This window comes from Protomyctophum bolini (genome assembly GCF_963924005.1).
Source record: "Protomyctophum bolini genome assembly, chromosome: 19".
NCBI lineage: Eukaryota > Metazoa > Chordata > Actinopteri > Myctophiformes > Myctophidae > Protomyctophum > Protomyctophum bolini.
In genome coordinates, this window is record NC_137880.1 from 16039628 (window position 1) to 16058977 (window position 19350).

The window sequence follows — 19350 nt, forward strand, 5'->3', positions numbered from 1 at the left end:
TGTGGTTTTCCTTCATTAAGTGCTTTATTCTCATTTCTAGCAGGACAGGCCCCTCCAGTGTCAGGAAATCATCAACTGGAAATCAAAAGAAACCCTTTAAACAATCTTCAAAAAAGGTACTGCAGGTTAACCAGGTTTTATCAGTCCCTGGCTGGACAGCTACAAGGACAACCAGGTGAATGCAATTAATGTCCCAGTAGGTGACATGATGAAGAGACAGCAGCACCAATACCAAGGTTAGGGGGTCAGGAACCACTGCTGTGAAGTCTGCATAGAAATTCAAAACCCCTTGAACACTTCAACCTCACTAGCGTCTGGGCATGTCATAATAGGTATCAGCAAAGATATCAGATGTACAAGGTTGGACACCCGTCAATGAAGTATATATAATATGGGGTACAACATCGTAGGTGTAAGTAGGTGACAACATCGACCCCCATCATTCTTAGATATTTTTGCCACGTGACACTGTCGTACGACAAAGTATAAAATAGGGCTTAAGTGGTTAAATCAGATAAAGTAAGATTAGACACACCTTGTTCTGTCTGTAGGTCCTGACAGGACAGAAGGCTGAGCAGGACATCGTTAGTCCAAACACCAGAGTGCTGGGCCAACACGGACAGCATGGACAGCTGACTAATATCATTCTCCTGCAGCTTGGTGTGGGCAGTCTGCACACAACAGAACCATTGGAGGAGTTAAAACACTCAAATGTTTTTATTTCAAGAACACAGTTTAATGTGTCCTTTGGTGAAAATAGGCTAACATTCAGGTCTTTGAGAAAAGGTTGGGCCAAGGATAGACCCCTAGGGGAGCCCAGTATTGCTTAACAGACTCAGATCCATGAAATAGAAAAATTGAAATACTTCACCTGGACAGATGACTTGAATTCATTCCATATTGCATCAGGAAGTTCCTCCTTCAGTGAGAGTAAAAGCTCCACAAAATTCCTGTAGTTGGAGAAGCAACCAAATAAATGTAATGCTATGGTAATGTCTAACATAATGATATCAAACTAAAATGTACTCAATGTCTGAATGAATGTCTTTTTGTCTGAAACACTTCTGTTGCTCCTGCACCAATCGCTCTCACTTTTCACACAGGCATTGACCATAATATTATGGAGGTCTTAACGAAGCCCTTTTTCCCATTTAACAAATTAATAATTACTTTACATGGGAAAATACGACCGCACCCTAGCATTACACACATCACAGGCCACTGTTCTCGCTGTTACCCCACTGTCATGCTTCCTCTGCTACAGCCTCAACACAACAAACAGTAGCCTATACAATTTGTTGACCATTTGTTTCCTTTTATTAAACCAACGCTGACCTGCACGAACAAAGTGAAGCGACTGCAGCAACTAGAAACATATACGGTATATTTTCAGGTTTGCACGCACCTTCAGTGCACAAGCCTCTAGCCTGCCTTTAGCCATACTGATAACTTAACGTGGATTCACTTCCTCCCCGATATCATAGCGACAACTTTGCAATGTTCGAACGTCTCTAAACAACCCTGGGCCGTGTGCCGTGCGTGTCTCTGTCTCAGCCACACAGAGGCGTATCTATGCGAGTCCCAGCAATACATGCACACCCCCCCCCCCCCCCCCCCCCAGGGGTGTCACAGGGTATCTGATTAGGTGGGGGGATGAGCGTGGGGAGGGGACGATGCCTGCAGCCTATCCCCAGCCAAAATTCCCAGGTAGCTATGATTTGGCTAGACAAGAATGGCACAGTCGCCATTCAATCAATCTTAAATGGGCCAATAGGCTTTCTTATGGGGGAAACAGAACTTCGTTCATTAGAACAGGTAAGGCCCTAGTCAAGTACAATCAAGCAGAGCACATGAGATTCACTACAGGAAACTGAAAATACCAAGAATATGTAGCATGCCAGGTAAGGTACACTTGACTAGTAGAGGGGAGTTTCTAATATTCTTCACACTTTGCCAACAAACCTGACATTTAAGTTATATGTTCCAAATTGACAATTTGCCTTGAGGAAGAAAGGCATACACTACCATAAATACTAGTCTTTGAAGCCATACAACTTTTCCAGTCTATAAATGCTAGTCTGTAACTAGGGCTGTTGAAAGTCGGGACTCTGATCTGTCATCTGATTGTCATGTTTCAAATATATTTTTTAAATACAATTTGAATTTACATTTCTGCTAAGCAGCAAGTTATATATACTTTGACTAACTTGATTAACACAGTACAGAGTAGGGCAATTCACACAACTGAAGAGACGAAACATAAGTGAGAGGAGGCGGGGCATATGGTTTACTCCTTCTCATGTTATTCAGCGACTGTTTAGGAGGAAGTGTTTGAAAATTGTGTGAGCCAACAGTCTGACTACATAAATACAGACAGCAGAGCAGAAACAAACACATACAGCAAACTATGCATGTACCTTCATCATGAACACACTGAAACACAATGCTTTAACCCTGGCATCCCTATTATAGGCCAGGGCTTGACACTTAGCATTTTTCCAAGTAGCACAGGTCCTCCCAAGTTGAAAAATCTAGTAGGCAGCACACAAATAAATAATTGTAGGGGCATGATGAAAAGTTATCAAATGTGATTTTCTTTTTCAGCTGTGATTTTCCTTCAATTTCCTAACCATCTGTACGAAGACATCAGAGACACAAACTTCCCACAGATTGTTACTATAGGGACATCTGGGAACCTCGACGTTTGGCCATTGTGTAAATCTTTTTTTTAAAGAAAATATTTGAAAAATGGGCTTAAGTAATGTAAATGATGTGAACATGCATGGTACATCATTATCAGACTTAATTTGATCCTTCAACTTTTGAATTTATGCCTTCCAGCCCAAATACTACTGTACAGTATAAATTGTCATTGATTAATTGTTCACACTGTCGGCTGTTTGTAAACTGCAGAGGAGCTCTTCTTTCCATATGCATTTTCTGTAGCTCCACCGATACACAAGACCACAACGCGTCGCGGATGAAATGCGCTGTGGGCTTGTAGGTCAGTTGTGTTCCCTGCATTGTGAAGCGAGAAACAGCAGCAGAACGCAGATACATGCAGGGTGTTTTCAAAGCAGTGCACTATAATGGGTCCCAGACGATAGCTAGCCATACACAGCATTTAACATTAAAACAATGTCAAATGTGCAAAACAACACCTTCACGTGAAACCACAAGTGCTATAATTGCTACCGGCGCTAATCACAAAGACCTTTTTAACTATGCGCACTGTATGGATCATAGACTGTAAAAAATATGGACAAAGCGTTCTCCGGGTCTGATATGGACGTCAAATGAAGCCTGTCAGTCCTTGAATTGTAAGTCGCCATCTTTCTAGATCCGTTTGGGCCCAGCTGAGCCATTGGCTGGCCCAGACAACGGTAGCCACGCCCCTCAGAACATACGCGACTTTATGGTCATTTTCCAAAAAGAATATTATGACATTAGAAATGAGACTTTAACTTTAAACTAGTGACTGGAAGCAGAAAGTATTCATGACCATGTTTATTAAGGTAATACAGTCTAGGTGAAATTGGGACCAAATACATGGACTTCTATGGGGCTATGGGTTTTTTTGGGCCCAATGACAGCGCCACAACAGGCCATTATATGAACTTTCAGGAAATCCCGATTTCCTTAGTGGCTTCACAAAATATCTGTCTGCCCCCCTGGTATGGATACACGGCCTGGTCACATCAAACATTACCACTCAACGGTGGCTGTACAAGATCTCCACAGAGGTTTACTCATGCAGATCGGCTACTTTCTCCGTTTGATAACTCTGATTTGTCCTAATGTTGATCGTTGGTCCTTATAACACTTCTCACTGCACTGCAGGCAGGCTGAGGTGCCGAGCGGGGAAGAGGGGCTGCTTGAGCCCTGCATGAACAGCTCACATGCAACTAGAGCAGTGGACGCGCACACCCGGGCGCTCTCGTTATTAAGCAGCAGTGCCGCAGAGAAAATTATTATTATGAGGATCGGCATCATGGTACATGTACTGAACCGTTGAATGGTCAAATTCTGTAGTTTCACAGGTGCTACAAATTGCATTTCACAATTCGCACGGTACTATTTTTACCAGCAAATGGTAGTACCTGCTCGCACTGTCGAGCCCTATTATAGGCTTGTCATCATAATAATATTCTGCAAAACTTCTACAAAAACATTCTGTGAAAATAGCACATCTACAAGCTTGCCATGCATTGTGAGCTTGTAGATCGACTATTTTCGGCAAAGATAGTTGTAAAAGGAGAAAAGGACCAAGTATAGACCCATGGGAACAAAGTACAAAGGGTTAAAGTGATTATTAAATCTGCACTCACATTGAAAGCCTTTCAAGCACAAGGAGAACATTTTCGCACAGTGGGGAGAGGAATGGAGAGGCCTGGGCATAACTCAGCAGGGCCACTGTGTACACTTCCACCAAGGGTAGAGGGTTCTCCTCAATCTTCCATCGGCCAGCATACTCCAGCAGCGTCTAGGAAAAGCGTGATGAACGAAGAGATTAACCACATGAAAACTAGGGTTGGGATCCGACTGGAACCAGATCCAACATTGAGGAACCGGAATCGGTTCCATCACATTCTTAGTTTGGAACCGGTTTTATCACAATGTCAGAGAGCTGGTATGTGTACTTCATGTACAGTATGCTAGGAATGAAACGATACTGATTTTTCAATTCCGATATATTAATTTCCCGATACACTCCCAATATCCGATATTTTACATAGCAAAGATTTTAAATACAAAATGTGCATTGATATTTTGTAGCGTGGCATAAAAGAGACCTCGATTTAGTCAGACCATTACTAACACTATCCCAAACCCTAACCTAACCCGCAGCACAGGTGATTTGTAACCCGCAGCATGGGTCTGACTAACGGGTGGTCTGACTTAAGGGAAGTCCCCTTATTTTTGAGGGGCGCCAGCCCCTCCTATATTCAGCTATTAGTGTAGATTTGTCTTACAAACATTAAATTCCCATGGACAATGAATGGAGAATTTACATCAGTGTCTGAGCAAATACACATGTTTTATAACATGATGTACAATGATAAGAGTGCCCCTCACTTCACACGGGTGTGATTTTTTTAATTGTAGGATAGGCTTCAAATAATAGAGCAGTCATACTATTAATATCGTTTGTTCTGTAATGTTACACAACATATCTCTAAATAGCAAATAATGTACAAATGCTTTACATTTAAATTCAAAGAGGGGATGTTTGTGCAACCTGTAAACCTTAAGGCAATGGCAACCTGTTAATTAATACTATGGTTTATTATTATTATTAAGTACAGTGGTACCTTTTTACCCCTAATGTGATGCCTGGAATAAACTGCGCCATCATGTGACAAAAGCCTTGAGCCTTACCGACATAACTCAAGGAGAAAATAAATACCTCAGGACGTTTGTTATGCTCATGGTGGTTATGCTACTTTAGTTTGCAAACTCTGTCTTTGTCTTAAGAATTGCACGACACTTAAAATCTGAATCAATATTTGAGCTTCTGTCAACAATGTCATGGTTTGATAACTGGGCCAATTATACGGATTTAACCGCGACGACGACGCACGCTTACCGCTTAGACTTCATCATCGTCACAGCAGCATTTTTTGCAATGGTAATAATAAAGTTACAAAGATTCAAAGACATGGCGCTAAACAGCACATGTGTGCAGTTAATATATAGCAAGAGCAGACAATCTCATCAACAACAATGTCAGTACGCAGCCATGGTGTGGAGGTGTGTAGATGAGGCTCCACAAAACTGAACTGCGCAAAGTGCGCATGCAGTGACTTGAATGATCAGCGGGTAAACTCACTTTATACTTTTAAGTCTGTAAGACAAGTGATTCCAGTCTCTTGTATATTGCACCATGGGGCTTTAGTCTCCGTTTGCAGTCTGCACACACTGGAGGTTGGATTTGCTCACTGCACTGTGCAGGACGGACTGTAGTAAACATTAAATACGTTTCCCCCACCTGTATCGGAGCTTGTATCGGTGCCGTCAAATCCGATCTCCGATTTTAATTAAGCTGGATCGGAGACAGATTCTGATAAAATATCGTATCGGTTGCAACCCTATATGCTATACAATTACAATACTGGTGGTTCTCAAAACGTTTACATTTCATGGACCACCATAACTCAGTGTACAAATTTAACCAAATGGACCTGTAAGTGTCCATTGGAACCTATAGGAATCACTAAAGGGAACCGTTAAGGAATTGGACCGTTGAGAGGGAATCGTTAGGAACCCTAATAAAAAATACCATTCTTCGTCTCGACAATAGGCAGACATTGAGCGAAAATTGCAGATCTACAGGGCTCACAACACAAGCACGTGAGCTGTCACGTGCTTTCATCATCAGTGCATCGAGAGCACTGCTGATTTTGTTCCACCTGAAGAACATGATAGAAACATTTAAGAGTTAAATTAAGTTGACATTACGTAGGACATTACAATTGCTGCTCTATGATACTTCTCAAAAATTATTTTGATTTCTTCCATTGTACTCAGGAATGCTGTTCTTTTGCCATAACTGCATTTTCCTTTGGCTGTGCAATCCAACGTGTCAAACCCTCAAGGTTTCAAAGTATCGTGAATGCTGGACCTAGCTTATCACCCAAGTGAGGTCACAAGGTTTACGAGCAAAACATTATGTATCTTTATTGCTACATGTCCTTACTAGAAATTCAACAATGATAACAATGATTCAACAGTAAGAATGTACAACCAAAGATGAACTTGAAAGCATATTGGCACGGCAAAGGATAAAAATTAAAGAGTTTAAGCAAAAGTTCACTTTTTTTCCCCTTCTTTTTTGCTACAGACTGCAAAGGTGTTTCAGCATCAAGTCTTCATAAGAACATCAATAGCTCTATGCAGAAATGCATTAGCAGATTGATGTAACGTAGTACCACATTTGAACTACAGTCTTGCGTTTTTATCTATTGGAATGCAGTTTTTAAAACTACATATTGACTGTAGCCGAGAACCCACAGCCAACGAGGCAATATTTAGGGTGTGTAAATATAGAGGCCAATTTTCATCTATGTGCAAATAAGTGGTGACTAGATGATTATCATCATCACAGGACCTGGTTTACATTTCAAAGACGAACTTGTGTTCTGAAGATAAAGCCTAACACAAGCTACTGTTGAATGCATTAACAGATTGATGTAGTAAAATGGAACATTTGAACAACAGTCTTGCATTTTTATCTATTAGAATGCAGTTTTTTATACTACATATTGACTGTAGCTGAGCACCCACAGCCAAGGAGGTAATAGTCATGTGTAAATGCAGGACAATTTTCATCTATGTGCAATTGTGCCATGTACAGCGACAGAAATAACCCAAATAAGCGGTGACTAGATAATAATCATCATCATAGGACCCGTACCTGGTTTACATTTCAAAGATAACTTGTATTCTGAAGATAGAATATACAGCCCTGTCAGCCCAACACAAGCTACTGTTGAAATATAAACTGAATATTTACACTTTGATATCGATGTAATTTGCTTCTAAAATTATATCCATCATGACAGAGCTCAAGTCTAATGCATTGCTTGCCCTGAACATGATAGAAACACAAGTTGGTGGTTATCAGACAGATTGAGCATGAGTTGCACAGCCGTTATTCCTTGTTAACGGCCCGACAAAACTGTCTATTCACTAGATCTACATCTCGGTCCATGGTTTTGATCAGAAAGGCGATGTTCTGTCCTCATTTCTGACTTAACCAAGCATCTCGTTTGGAATATTAATGCTTCTAAAGAGATCAGATGTGACGATGAAGTAATGGAAATGATACCTCGAAATGGAATACGGGGCTTTTCAGAGTAAAATCTGCCTCATCTGCTGGGCACTCTAGCGCCTTTTTTATGAAAACTTCCCTGGCATAAGAAGTGTTCATTTCGATAGCCAATATACAATGTCGTGAGCATGTAGATTGGCTTTTCAGAGAAAAATCTGTCTCATCTGTTGGGCACTCTAGTGCTTTTATTTTGAAAAATCCAGGCGCACTGGAAGTGTTAATGGGATATTTCACTTTAAAAAAAAACGTTATAGTCTACTCAGGCTTATGTGAACACCCCAGACGGTTTTTAAGTTACTTGATTCAGTATTTAGATATTTGATATTCATTTGAGCTGTCCCGCCCCCTTCATATACAAGCCCACTTTAACCATGATAGATTCATCGAAAACACCCACATTTTTTTCTGGTGACTTATACGTGAGGGGGCCGTGTTTTTTCATTTTCTGTTTTCATTCATTTTCATTTCATCTTTTGGAAAAGAACCTCCTCCAGGAGGCCGGAGGAGACTAAAACATAAAAAATGACAACAGTAAATGAAAGAACATGGCCCCCTCTGGCCCTCACGTATTAGGACAATATCAGTTAACAGATAAAAGGAAAGGTGTTTTTGATGAATCTATCATGGTTAAAATGGAGTTTGAAGTTATAATGGGTTTGTAGGAAGGGGACAGGGCAGCTAAAATGAATATCAAATATCCAAATACTGAATCAAGCAACTTAAGAACTGTCTGGGGTAGACGATAAAATTACCAAAAGTTATTTTGAAAGTGAAATATCCCTTTAAGGGCCATATATAATAACCATAACATTGTACCGGTATATCATTATTTGGAAATTTCATTTCTGCCAGATACTAGGACTTTTCTGTTTGGATGTGTGGGCGGTCACGGTCAGAAAGTAGTTTTTTGCCACTCAGTAGACGTTCCCGAATAACTTCCGGGATATGATGATATCACGTGCATGCGCTCTATAGTGATTGTTGTGGATGTGGACGTCCCTTCAGCCTTGGACCTCAGATTAACAAGTAAAACCCCTTTGACACTGCAATGTTTAAGGGTGATGCACTTGCACACGCAGATCCGACACACCAATCTGACATGCGAAAATCACCCGTTGCTCCCAAAAATGCATTGGTCCGACATGCGTTGCAATGTGCTTGCGGTTAGGGTTTTGGGTAGGGTGTCGGTATAATGACAGTCGGACCAATAGTATGTCGGAACTAAAGCCTGTAAATGTTTAAGGAGCCCAAACATATGTGCTATTTGAAAATATGAATTTCAGTATTTGGGTTTGGTACTGACAAATAAACAAAGACAAATTAAAAAAACCCTAAAACTGATTTCCTGCAGTCTGGTCATTCTAAGTGATATTGGCAGCCCTTGTTAATGAGAGACTTCTCAGACAACTTCACCTTAAGGGAAACGAGCAGCCTGCGAAGATGTGAGCCAGGCTGCCTGCGGTCAAACAGCTCCATTTACAGAACACTCTCTGTCTCTCCCTCTCAAATGACTTAAGTTCAGTCTTCACACACACCACAGATGATCCCTACCCATGCTAAATGCCTCTGGGAAGTCTGCACTGTTGCGTTTAATAGGGTAACAACTAACAAGGCTGACTTGTACAAGGTAACACAGATGCCCATAACACAACTGGGGAGGTGAGGGGGTGTTGGTTTCATGGAGATGGGATGTAAAATTTAAAAAAGGGGGAATATGTGCAATATGAAATAAGTACAATCAAGGACCTGTGCAATGCACTTAAAGTAGCATTCATTACATGACACATACTACTACATTACATCACACTAAACATTAAGCTGTAAGATGATAATGTATTGAAAATAACGTGCAAGGAATTTTCAACAAAGATCTGCACCAAAATACATTAAATATGTACATAATAGGCATTTGTCTGTCATTACAATGCAATCCATATACAGAATTTGAGTATGAATACCCAGCAGAGCATTGTTCAAATATAGAATCAGGGTCTGCTGAGTATGACTCCCAATTGCTTGCAAGGGAGTTTATTAAATAGTTTGTGTATAGCGAGTATAGGAGAGGAGACAGTATACACATCACTGGGGTTTATCTGTGTGAATATTGTGTTAACCCATTCTGACCTGAGATAAGATTTTAAAAATGTCTTCTACATCCTGACAGTTTACTGAAAAAGCTATATTTCTACGCCACTCGGTGGCGCGCTATGAGCTTGTAGATCTGCTATTTTTCAATAGCTAAAGCATAACATAATGCCAACACCAAAAGGGGTTCCCGTTGAGTGGGGAGTTACACTGCTATGTGGCTGTGCCAAGTCAAGAAGTCTGCTGTCTGTTAGTAAGCCAATGATCCAGTAGCAGATGGGAGAGGGACCTTGAGAGTTGGGCTAGTTTTTGGTGGAGCAGTGATCAGGTATACTGTATACCGAGCTGAAATCCACAAACAGCATTTGCGCACAGGTTTTCAAGAATATAGTCAAGTAGCGGGTCTAGGGCCCTATTTCAGTTAACAAAATTATCTTTTCACTTGACATTTATATTAGGTGAACATTCAGCAAAAATATGCAGTGAAAATAAAAGATCTACAAGCATCACAGAAATTTGGTGTAGCGGGAATAAAGGGAATGGCTCAAAGTAGGTAGGTTTTCTATGCTCGGCACATAGTGTGCTAAAACCAACAATATCTGACACCAAGAGAGTCCGTCACTGAGAAAAACACCACCTGCCCATCATGTAGTAGATATAGATTCAACCACTTTCAACCTGGTGTCCTCATTTTTGGCCTTAATATAGACAAATGTTTAAAAAAAATATTAAATATTTAAATGAATTAAATAGCAGACCTACATCTGGTATACTGTGGATATTTAAGGAGAAAAACGTGTGTGACTTTAGTTTAGATGACTGAATATATAGTAGGACCAATTGTCCATGAACACAGGAGTTAGTTACATGGCACAGTGCCTACTATTCTGCCTCCTGAACTATAGTATAGGGGGGGGGGGGGGGGGGGGGTCCCCAGATGATTAAAATAAATAACAACTTGGAACAACTGGAAAATGGAAATTGATTGTCTACATAGTACAAAGCACATGCATAAACTCTCCTTAATGATCATATCTGGTTTCAGTATTTATTTATGATGCATTTTCTCTATTGTTAAGGTTATTCTAGTAGTTTGATTTGTATTGGGGGTAGGGAGACATGGCCAAAGCATTTCCGGGGGTCCCCAGCCAAAACCATTGAGAACCCCTGCTATAGTGAACTTGTCTTTGAGGGTCAGTGGAGAGGTGGGAGTGGTGGAGAGGATTCCGTCAGCCTTCAGGTGTCAGGGTGGGGAGACACTCCACAGTAACAAAGCATGCGAGTGACCAACAACGGTAAACGTCAATACCATTTAGAAATCAAAGAACAGATTTCTTGAAGTTAACTTGTTCAGAGGATGATTTTGAGAACAGAGGATATTAATATTTAATAATATGATAAATGTCTGGACAACATTTTCAACCTACATTCATTCTCCAAATGAGAAACCAATGAAATGAAAACCTTTCCTATATTTTATTTTGTCTGCCGAGTTTTCCTGAAATGATTTTCCTCAAAGTTTTTCCTCAAATGCTTGAATGCATTTCTTTCAAATCTAACGTCATTATTCTTTACAGTGCCTCACACCACACCATTTGGCCATTTCGCTTTTCATTGTGTTCATCATACAACATATAAAACACAACATGCAGTTGTCATAGTGACAGTGTAGACTCTCACTCCTGATATTGTGATATAACTGTGCAGTAACTATGGAAGACTATTGTGGCTGATATTGGGTTTAAAAGTGTTTCAACTGGTCAGCCAAATAAATAAATTATATTACACTAATTGTAAATATGTTCTTCACAACAAATAAACAGTGACTGATGGTCAGAGAGAGAGGCGGATATCTTTAGGTAAATTATGATCATTGGGAATAAAAAGGTTTTTTCCCCTGAAAGATTCTATCTGTAAATTCCACATGTCATGTGTAAGCGCATACAGCCCAATAGTGATATTCACCAAGCACGGTATGACTGGTGTTAACACATTAGGAGCAGAGTGCAAGGCCGATTCTGCAAATGCCTTCTAAATCAGTAGTTCTCACACGTTCAACATTTATCAATTTCTTTGCAAAAATAGCAGTTGTACAAGCTTGATGCTTTCCGGTTTTAATGGGTAGTGCCTATGCCCGTTTGCACGCACTCCTCAGCAGAATATAAAAAAAAAGTCTAACAATGGACAAATACAGCACAGTTTGACGCTTACCTAGTCCCTCCATACTCGCAAGCAAATAAGTTAATTTGATTATTGCCCATTGGTTTTCGGTAGAACTATTATGGCCTACTTTTTCTGAGCAACCTGCATCAAATATAAACTCATATAAACTTTACATAGCTTCCCTGGCACAAAGAATTACATACATAACTTGTATTAACAATCAATATATCAGTAGTAGCATGTTGATTATGTCTGCTGTATTTACTTTAATGAATGAATGTAAAAAGAAATTATGTGCATTATGTGGAACATATAGATTATATACTCTGATCGATCGCTAAGCTGCTGTCCTGACTGATAAATCTAACTTTGTCAGTCATGTGGTTTCATCACACAGGTCACTGTTGTCCTAGGAAATGTTGGTTCTTCTCAAAGTGGCAGGATAACTAATTTCAGATTTGGTTACTTTTCAATTTCAAGTCGTTGCCAAATTTCAGTCTCAAATTTCAGACTGATACAAACTATATGATTATGCATTTGAATTGGCCAAGAAAAACCAACATGGTCAATTTTGTTGCCAACTGCAAACTGGCTTGAACACATCCACTAGAACAACTAAAGCTATCAGCCTTTAGTGTAATGAGTCAAAGTGAGAAACATGTAAAGCTGAATCTGCCCCTGTGCAATAATTCTACAGCATTGTAGTCTCCCCTTGCCGGTTTTATGTCCTGTAGTGTGTACATACATGCTCCCTAATTTGTAAGCTAGCTCCTCCTGATCTCCCCCTTCTCATTGGAGAACCAGGGCTTGTCGTCACTGTTGAATTTAATCACCGTCTTCTCAGTGAGGCATCTCTCCACACAATTAATCTGTCTTCACTGATGCAGCCTTATTAAATCTGTTAGGCTATACACACGCGACTTGGTTTCACTTCATTTGAAATTCCATCCAAAATATGAGATTTATTTGGCAGCAATTACGGATAAACTACATTGACAAAACAATGTATTTTTCTAGAATTTTCTATTTCTTAAGCAATTATTTATCACTTTAACTTACAGTACCTGTAGTTCATATTGCAATTTATTTCTCTTTGTCTTTCCCAATCCCCAGCCTTAGCAGAAATGCATCAATAAATAAATGAATGTGCATATAAGATTATGCTAATAATGCCGATATATGTACACCAAAGTTCTTTATTAGTCAGGAAACTTAACAATACTATAGATCTAGACAGCAACTGCTTGGTTTCCAACTCAAGCAAAAAAGATAACATCACCTTTATTAATCCCGGAGAGGAAACCAACTCATCAAACTCAGTCATGCACATCAAACAAAATGAGTACATCTAATATACCACATACCAGTACTCATTTAAATACAATGAATGCATAGTGGAGGAAAATGTAAAACAGCCAATACTGCCAAAGGTACCTCCGTGTCTTTTCGATCTATCAGGCACAACATGTTTAGCATTAATTTACTATAGTGCTCTGATCAGGTATCCCAGGCAGGCTGAAAAGCAGTGGTTCAATGCCTGGGCTGGGCACGAGTCCAAATTCTAGGTTTTGCATTGTTTAATTTGTTATATCTTGTATTAAAGTACATAAAAGTAAAATAATGTTGTGTTGGCTCATCAATACAGTCTTGTAGCAGCAATAGTAAAACAATAAAGAGACAATAGATAGTAAATGCACAACAAGCATTGCTGCTTTAATTGCAAGAAAAAAATAGACCTGCTTTCCCTCTTTGTTGACCAGAAGCGCTGTGACACACAAACACCAAAGTGCATCGCCAGATTCGACACCCAAACAATATTGTGCAGTGTTTGTAAACACTGTGTCTACGACCCGTTTAAATATTATGTTTTGTTTATGGCTAATGACATGAGGCCATTGTGAAGAACTGAAGATGCATCTGCACGTGCAAGGTGGCACGTACAGTCAGTCGGTCAGACCCCTACACACAACACAACGTTGCACCATCCTTTCGTTTCCTTTCCCATTATCTCAGCGATAGCTCAGTCAGTCGCCCACCGTGGATTGGTGGCATATGTTACCAATACCTACACAATACTGTAATGGAATCTTAACGCACAATGACGCTTTTGCGAACATGCAAACAAAAGATAAACCACCAAACAAATTAACTGCGACAAGAACGCGTCTCTGCAACAGACTTTAACATCTGGTGACACTGACGGAACAGGCAGCGCTAACGCCGAGCACAGCATGCTAGCAATTTGGCTAACGTGATCATTGACACATTAGGAGTGCCTGGTATACAACCAGCTAATGTGAAATAAACCGCATTGTGAACAGCCATTTGGCCAGTCTCCGTCACATTATCGGCTAGTTATCTGACAAAAAGGTTTTTTAATTGGCATTAATGATGATAAAAAACAGCTAGCCTGCGCTAAGGTTAGTAACGGGGGATCAGTAGCCATACTGCTGTCGGTAGTGTACGTTTGATTAGTATATCACGGTCAGCCGGGTCGGTGGGCGTTGATTCGCTGCGACTCGTTGTCAAACCCAAGACCCGTCCGCTTGGGACTGCTCTGTGCATTGAATCGCGCGCTCCCCTCCGCCACCAGCACCAATTATCCATCCCCCTGGGGAAACGGGTCGAAGCTAATGCTATGCTAGCTGCTTTAGCTGCGGGGGTCTCTCTCTCTCCCTCTCTCAAAGAACGTACCTGACAAAACTCCTGGCAGTACTGCGAGGACGTCTGCTCGGAGGACACGCTGTCGTCTGGGAGCACGAGCTCCCGCAGCTCCCGCAGACGCTGTCGCAGGGCGCCTATGGTCGCAATGGTCACGGTCCTCTCATGACTGCCACAACCGCCGCGGTCCTGCTCGGCCTCCTCGTCCGCCATCTTCACTCCCTGCCCCAGCGCGTAGCACTGCTGCCGTGTACGACGTACGTAGTCCGTGCTGTTTACCCACTGATGCAAAATAAAGAAAAGAGAGAAAGAAACGGAAAGACAATCCCCCCCCTGCTGGTACAACTACAATACTGCAATCAATTGTATGAAATAGGATTGTGTAGTAGTCTAAATATGGTAGTAGACTAGTAGTAGTAGTAGTACAGCTCTAGATTGGCTGTGATATATTATAATATTACATACATTTAAATGTATTTTGAATTTATTTAATATCACAGCCATTCTAGGGCTATAGTAGTAATGATGATATATATATTATATATATTTATATTATCTTTTATAATTATCTTTCCATATTAATTTAGGTGGACAAATCGAGAGGCCCATTAGTTCAGTGGTTTTCAACCATTGAAGTGGTTCCGGTCCGGTTCCGGTCAGTGAAATGATGGAGAGTTGGTAACCAAATGGGCCCTTATAGATCTTTAACTCTTGAGAGTGTAAAATGAAAAATGAAACTCTTGAGAGCGTAAAATAAACATCTGCATTGCTTCATAGTTCATTTACAAGAAGTCTACACAATTAGACTAGAGAATGTAGAAGAATTATTTTGATCAACGATAACAAAATATTCTTTAGTTTTGGGTCTGAGTGAGTTTAACGTTGTTTAATGTAATCAGACCAGAAATGTTTTTTTGCCACTCTCAGTATGCGTTCCCCTATAACTTCCAGGTATGATGTTATCACGTGCATACATCTAATTCTATATCTGGATGGGAGGTTGAGGTTAATGTCCACTTAAGCCCTATACTCATTATGATGAATAGTGAAATAGCCGATCTACAGACTCACTGTGCATTGCATCGACACGTTGTGAGCTTTGGCTACATGCCCAAAATAGGGACACCAGGTTGAAATTAAGTGATGAAAGATTCATACAAAATGAGTGTTCATCTCAGTTCAGAAGTTATTTATATCCCTAATATATACTCTTATAATAAAATAAGGTTTTATATAGCTTTTATACACGCTTGCTGCTGCTATTAGTATTAAGTATACACTACTAGCTTACGCATGTTTCATGATAAATGCTTTTTATATACGTGATGTATTCCCATGCTTTTTTGTTCTTGCTTAATGTAAATCTCTCTGGATTAAGAGCGTCTGCTAAATGCCTAAATTGTAAATTGTACTATAATTGTTTTTGAGTGGTGCAGCCACTCCACTACCCCATGTGTGGACAGACACATGAGCACGAAAAGCTGAAACACCTCACTAATAGGCTGGATGCCACTGTTGAGCAGCGTCACACACACACACACACACACACACACACACACACACACACACACACAGGCCAGGAAGGGGAGCTTGTATTTATTTATTTTATAAGATAAGTTTGATGAAGAATGTTATAATACGTGTATGTTAGACGTCTACTTTGGCATTTCTCCCCAGGGTTATAATACGTAAATTATTATGTAATGTCTGTTTAGCATGCCCTTGAGTGACTATGGGTCATTCTGAGTCGGACAGGCAGGGGTTGGAATCTAAAATCTGGACTCATCAGAGCAAAGAAAGCACCGCTTTCCACATGTCTAATGTTTTTGGCTTTTGTGCCTTTATTGAGTTACAGTGAAGATGAACAGGAAAGAGGGAGAGAGAGAAGGAGAGAGACATGCAGCAAAGGTCGTCATGAACGGGACTCGAACACGTAACGCGCTGTCAGGCCAGAGCCTATATGTGGCATGCGCCTAGACCGCTAGGCCAGCGGGCACCCTAGTATTTGTGTTTCTTATCTCAACTTCAAGCAAGTATCTTTGTTCTTATTGGTCTCCCGTAGTGGTTTCTTTGCAGCAATTCAGCCATGAAGGTCTGGTTCACACTGTCATCTTAACAGTTCACGTTGAGATGTGTCTGTTTAGGATCGATGAGATAAAATAAACTCTACACTTAGAAAGAAAGAATTGGATTTATACTCAAAGATATAAACTTGAGGATTTTCAGAAGATTTCGAAGCCTTTGCTCTCCTTTCTGAAAGGGTGAATGAAGTAAGCTAAATCCTGCCATTGATCCGCATCATGCTTGATATTGGGCAGCACTCCTGCAGGTGTGGGCTTAGGGCAGGGGCTCTTTTTGTTTGGATTTGAGTGTACACATTTGAAATCTAAAGGCAGCCTTGCTTGCTTGTGAAACAGTTACTTTATGTGAATTCACCCCGAAAAAAATAAAATACTCACTTCACCCACATGAGTGTGGGAATTGTAAGTATGTGCTCCACACTAAAGATATTTGAAACATGACGTTTTTGTCTTCTTCCAGAAATAGAAAAATCGCTGTTTTAGTTAAATATCTAAAAGCTCACAGAGCTTGTATATTAGATATTTTCACTGGGAGGATGTACACACAAAATAAAAAATCACGTTAATGAATTACTTAAGGTTGTTCAAATTTCCCAGATTGACTGAAATGTCCCTAAAAGTAATGATGATTAGTTGAGCCGTTAAAATAATGGTCTTTCACCAAATAGTACTTTTTATTTTATTTATGTATCATTATCATTATGATGTATTTATTTTCTATTTACAGTAGCTTATCACAACACAATTGATAGGCTCTCACAGGAACAACTGTTGAAAAATAAATTATATGTTTAATTCAAGAACACTGTGGTGATAAACAAGCAATACATCTTTACACTTTTTATTTGCAAAAGCATATCACACATAGCATTACCACACATCATAAAGTAGGCTACTGCACTATTACACATTAGTATACATTCCATTGGTGCAATAATGTTAATAGGCGGCAGTGACTCAGGGGTAGGGCTTTGCATGGCAACCGGAAGGTTCCAAGTTCGATCCCGTTCAAGACACTGAACCCCTAATTGTTCCAGATGTGCAGGTTATTTGGTGCCTTACATGGTTTCCTCTACAATCGGTGTGTGAATGTAATGCACAATCTATGTAAAGCGCCTTGGATAAAGGTGCTATATAGATGCATAATTGACTTTTAAAATAATAATCCCAGGTCTATGCATGCTCCTTTCTCTTGAGTAGTCGTTTAAAGGCAATCTTGAAATCGTCATTAAAGCTGGTATACAACAAAGGGTTTATGAGAGAATTGACATAGCCCAGCCACGTTAGAAAGTCAGAGACAAGCGGGGAAGGATTTAAAACCTGTAACCCCATTAATAGTTCCTTCATGAAGAAAGGCAGCCAGCAGGCAATAAAAGCCCCAAGGATGAGGCCAAGGATTCGTGCTGCCTTCCTCTCACGTGAGCTACATATCTGGTTCTTTTCATCAGCATTGTCCGTCTCTGTTTCAAAGGAGGGGATGCGAATGGTAACATTTAGTTTGTCGGTACCCAGGCTGGGCTCTGAGGTGGACAAATCTGACACACAAAACGTCTGTGTCACATGGCAACGATCTGTGGAATTCTCTCTACAGATACTCCTGCTACTGAGGTGCCTGGAAGAACCACGTTTTTGGTACAGCGTTTTTGCAGCATTGTAAATCCGGTAATACAAGAGAAGGATGATTATCATTGGGATGTAAAAGGCCCCAAATGTAGAATATATAGTGTAGCCCAAGTGGTCGTGATGTATGATGCACTGATTCAATCCACTGGGCCTTGACCTCCAGAACAAAGGAGGCAGAGATATGAGAATCGAGATCAGCCAGACCATGCCGATCATGCCGGCCGCCCGTCCGGCTGACCTCTTCCGCGTGTACTCGATGGCTTTGGTAATAGCCCAGTACCGGTCCAGGGCTATCACACACAAGTGGAGGATGGAGCAGGTGCAGCAGGTCATGTCCACACTCAGCCACATCTCGCACACCACTTGGCCCAGGGCCCACGACTCCATAGCGATGTAAAGGATACTGATCGGCATCACCAGGACCGCGACCAGAAAGTCGGTGACAGCCAGGGAGCAGATGAGGTAGTTGGCGGGAAGGTGGAGCTTCTTGGTGGTGCAAATGGCGGTGATGACGGCCCCGTTGATCAGCGCCGTGAAGAGGGTGAGGAGACCCAGCAGCACCACAACCACTACTGGCACTGTGTCTGTGAACTTGTCCACTCTCAGGGTGCTGTTTGGAGTTCCTGTGCAGTTTGTGATGTTGTTGGGACCTGCAGCACCGTCCCCAGGGTACCTCTCCAACTCCATACTTGGGCAGAGGCAAAACCCCTGCCTCTCAGGGAGACGGTGTTCTCTCAAGGGCCAGAGGTCATTCTGTAACAGACACAATGGAATGGGCAGATATTATGGTCAGTATGGTAAGTATAGTCAAAATATATAGTTGTAAGTTATCTTTCTGGGGGTATTCTTTTATGTGTTTTTGTCTCCCAGGGATCTAGTTCATTGTAAAGGGGTGGACATCCAACA

The 19350-nt window shown here is 40.8% G+C and overlaps 2 protein-coding genes across 2 annotated transcripts in view; both read right to left on the reverse strand.

Moving 5' to 3' along the window:
• Positions 1–14991, reverse strand: part of znf292b (zinc finger protein 292b) — a gene marked incomplete at its 3' end in the record, with an annotated part of 28444 nt that extends 13453 nt beyond the window's left edge. The window contains exons 1-2 of the mRNA XM_080791375.1: positions 14774–14991; positions 4329–4483 (exon numbers count right to left, since the gene is read on the reverse strand). Coding sequence (XP_080647501.1) covers positions 4329–4483; positions 14774–14953 — 335 coding nt within the window. The 5' untranslated portion in view covers positions 14954–14991. The remainder of the gene's footprint in view (positions 1–4328; positions 4484–14773) is intronic.
• A 3003-nt stretch (positions 14992–17994) lies between these two features.
• On the reverse strand, positions 17995–19131 carry htr1e (5-hydroxytryptamine receptor 1E; the record flags this gene model as incomplete). The annotated part of the gene is made up of 1 exon (XM_080790381.1): positions 17995–19131. The coding sequence occupies one exon, from the start codon at positions 19129–19131 to the stop codon at positions 17995–17997; it is 1137 nt and encodes a 378-aa protein (XP_080646507.1).
• Positions 19132–19350: the final 219 nt, after the last annotated feature.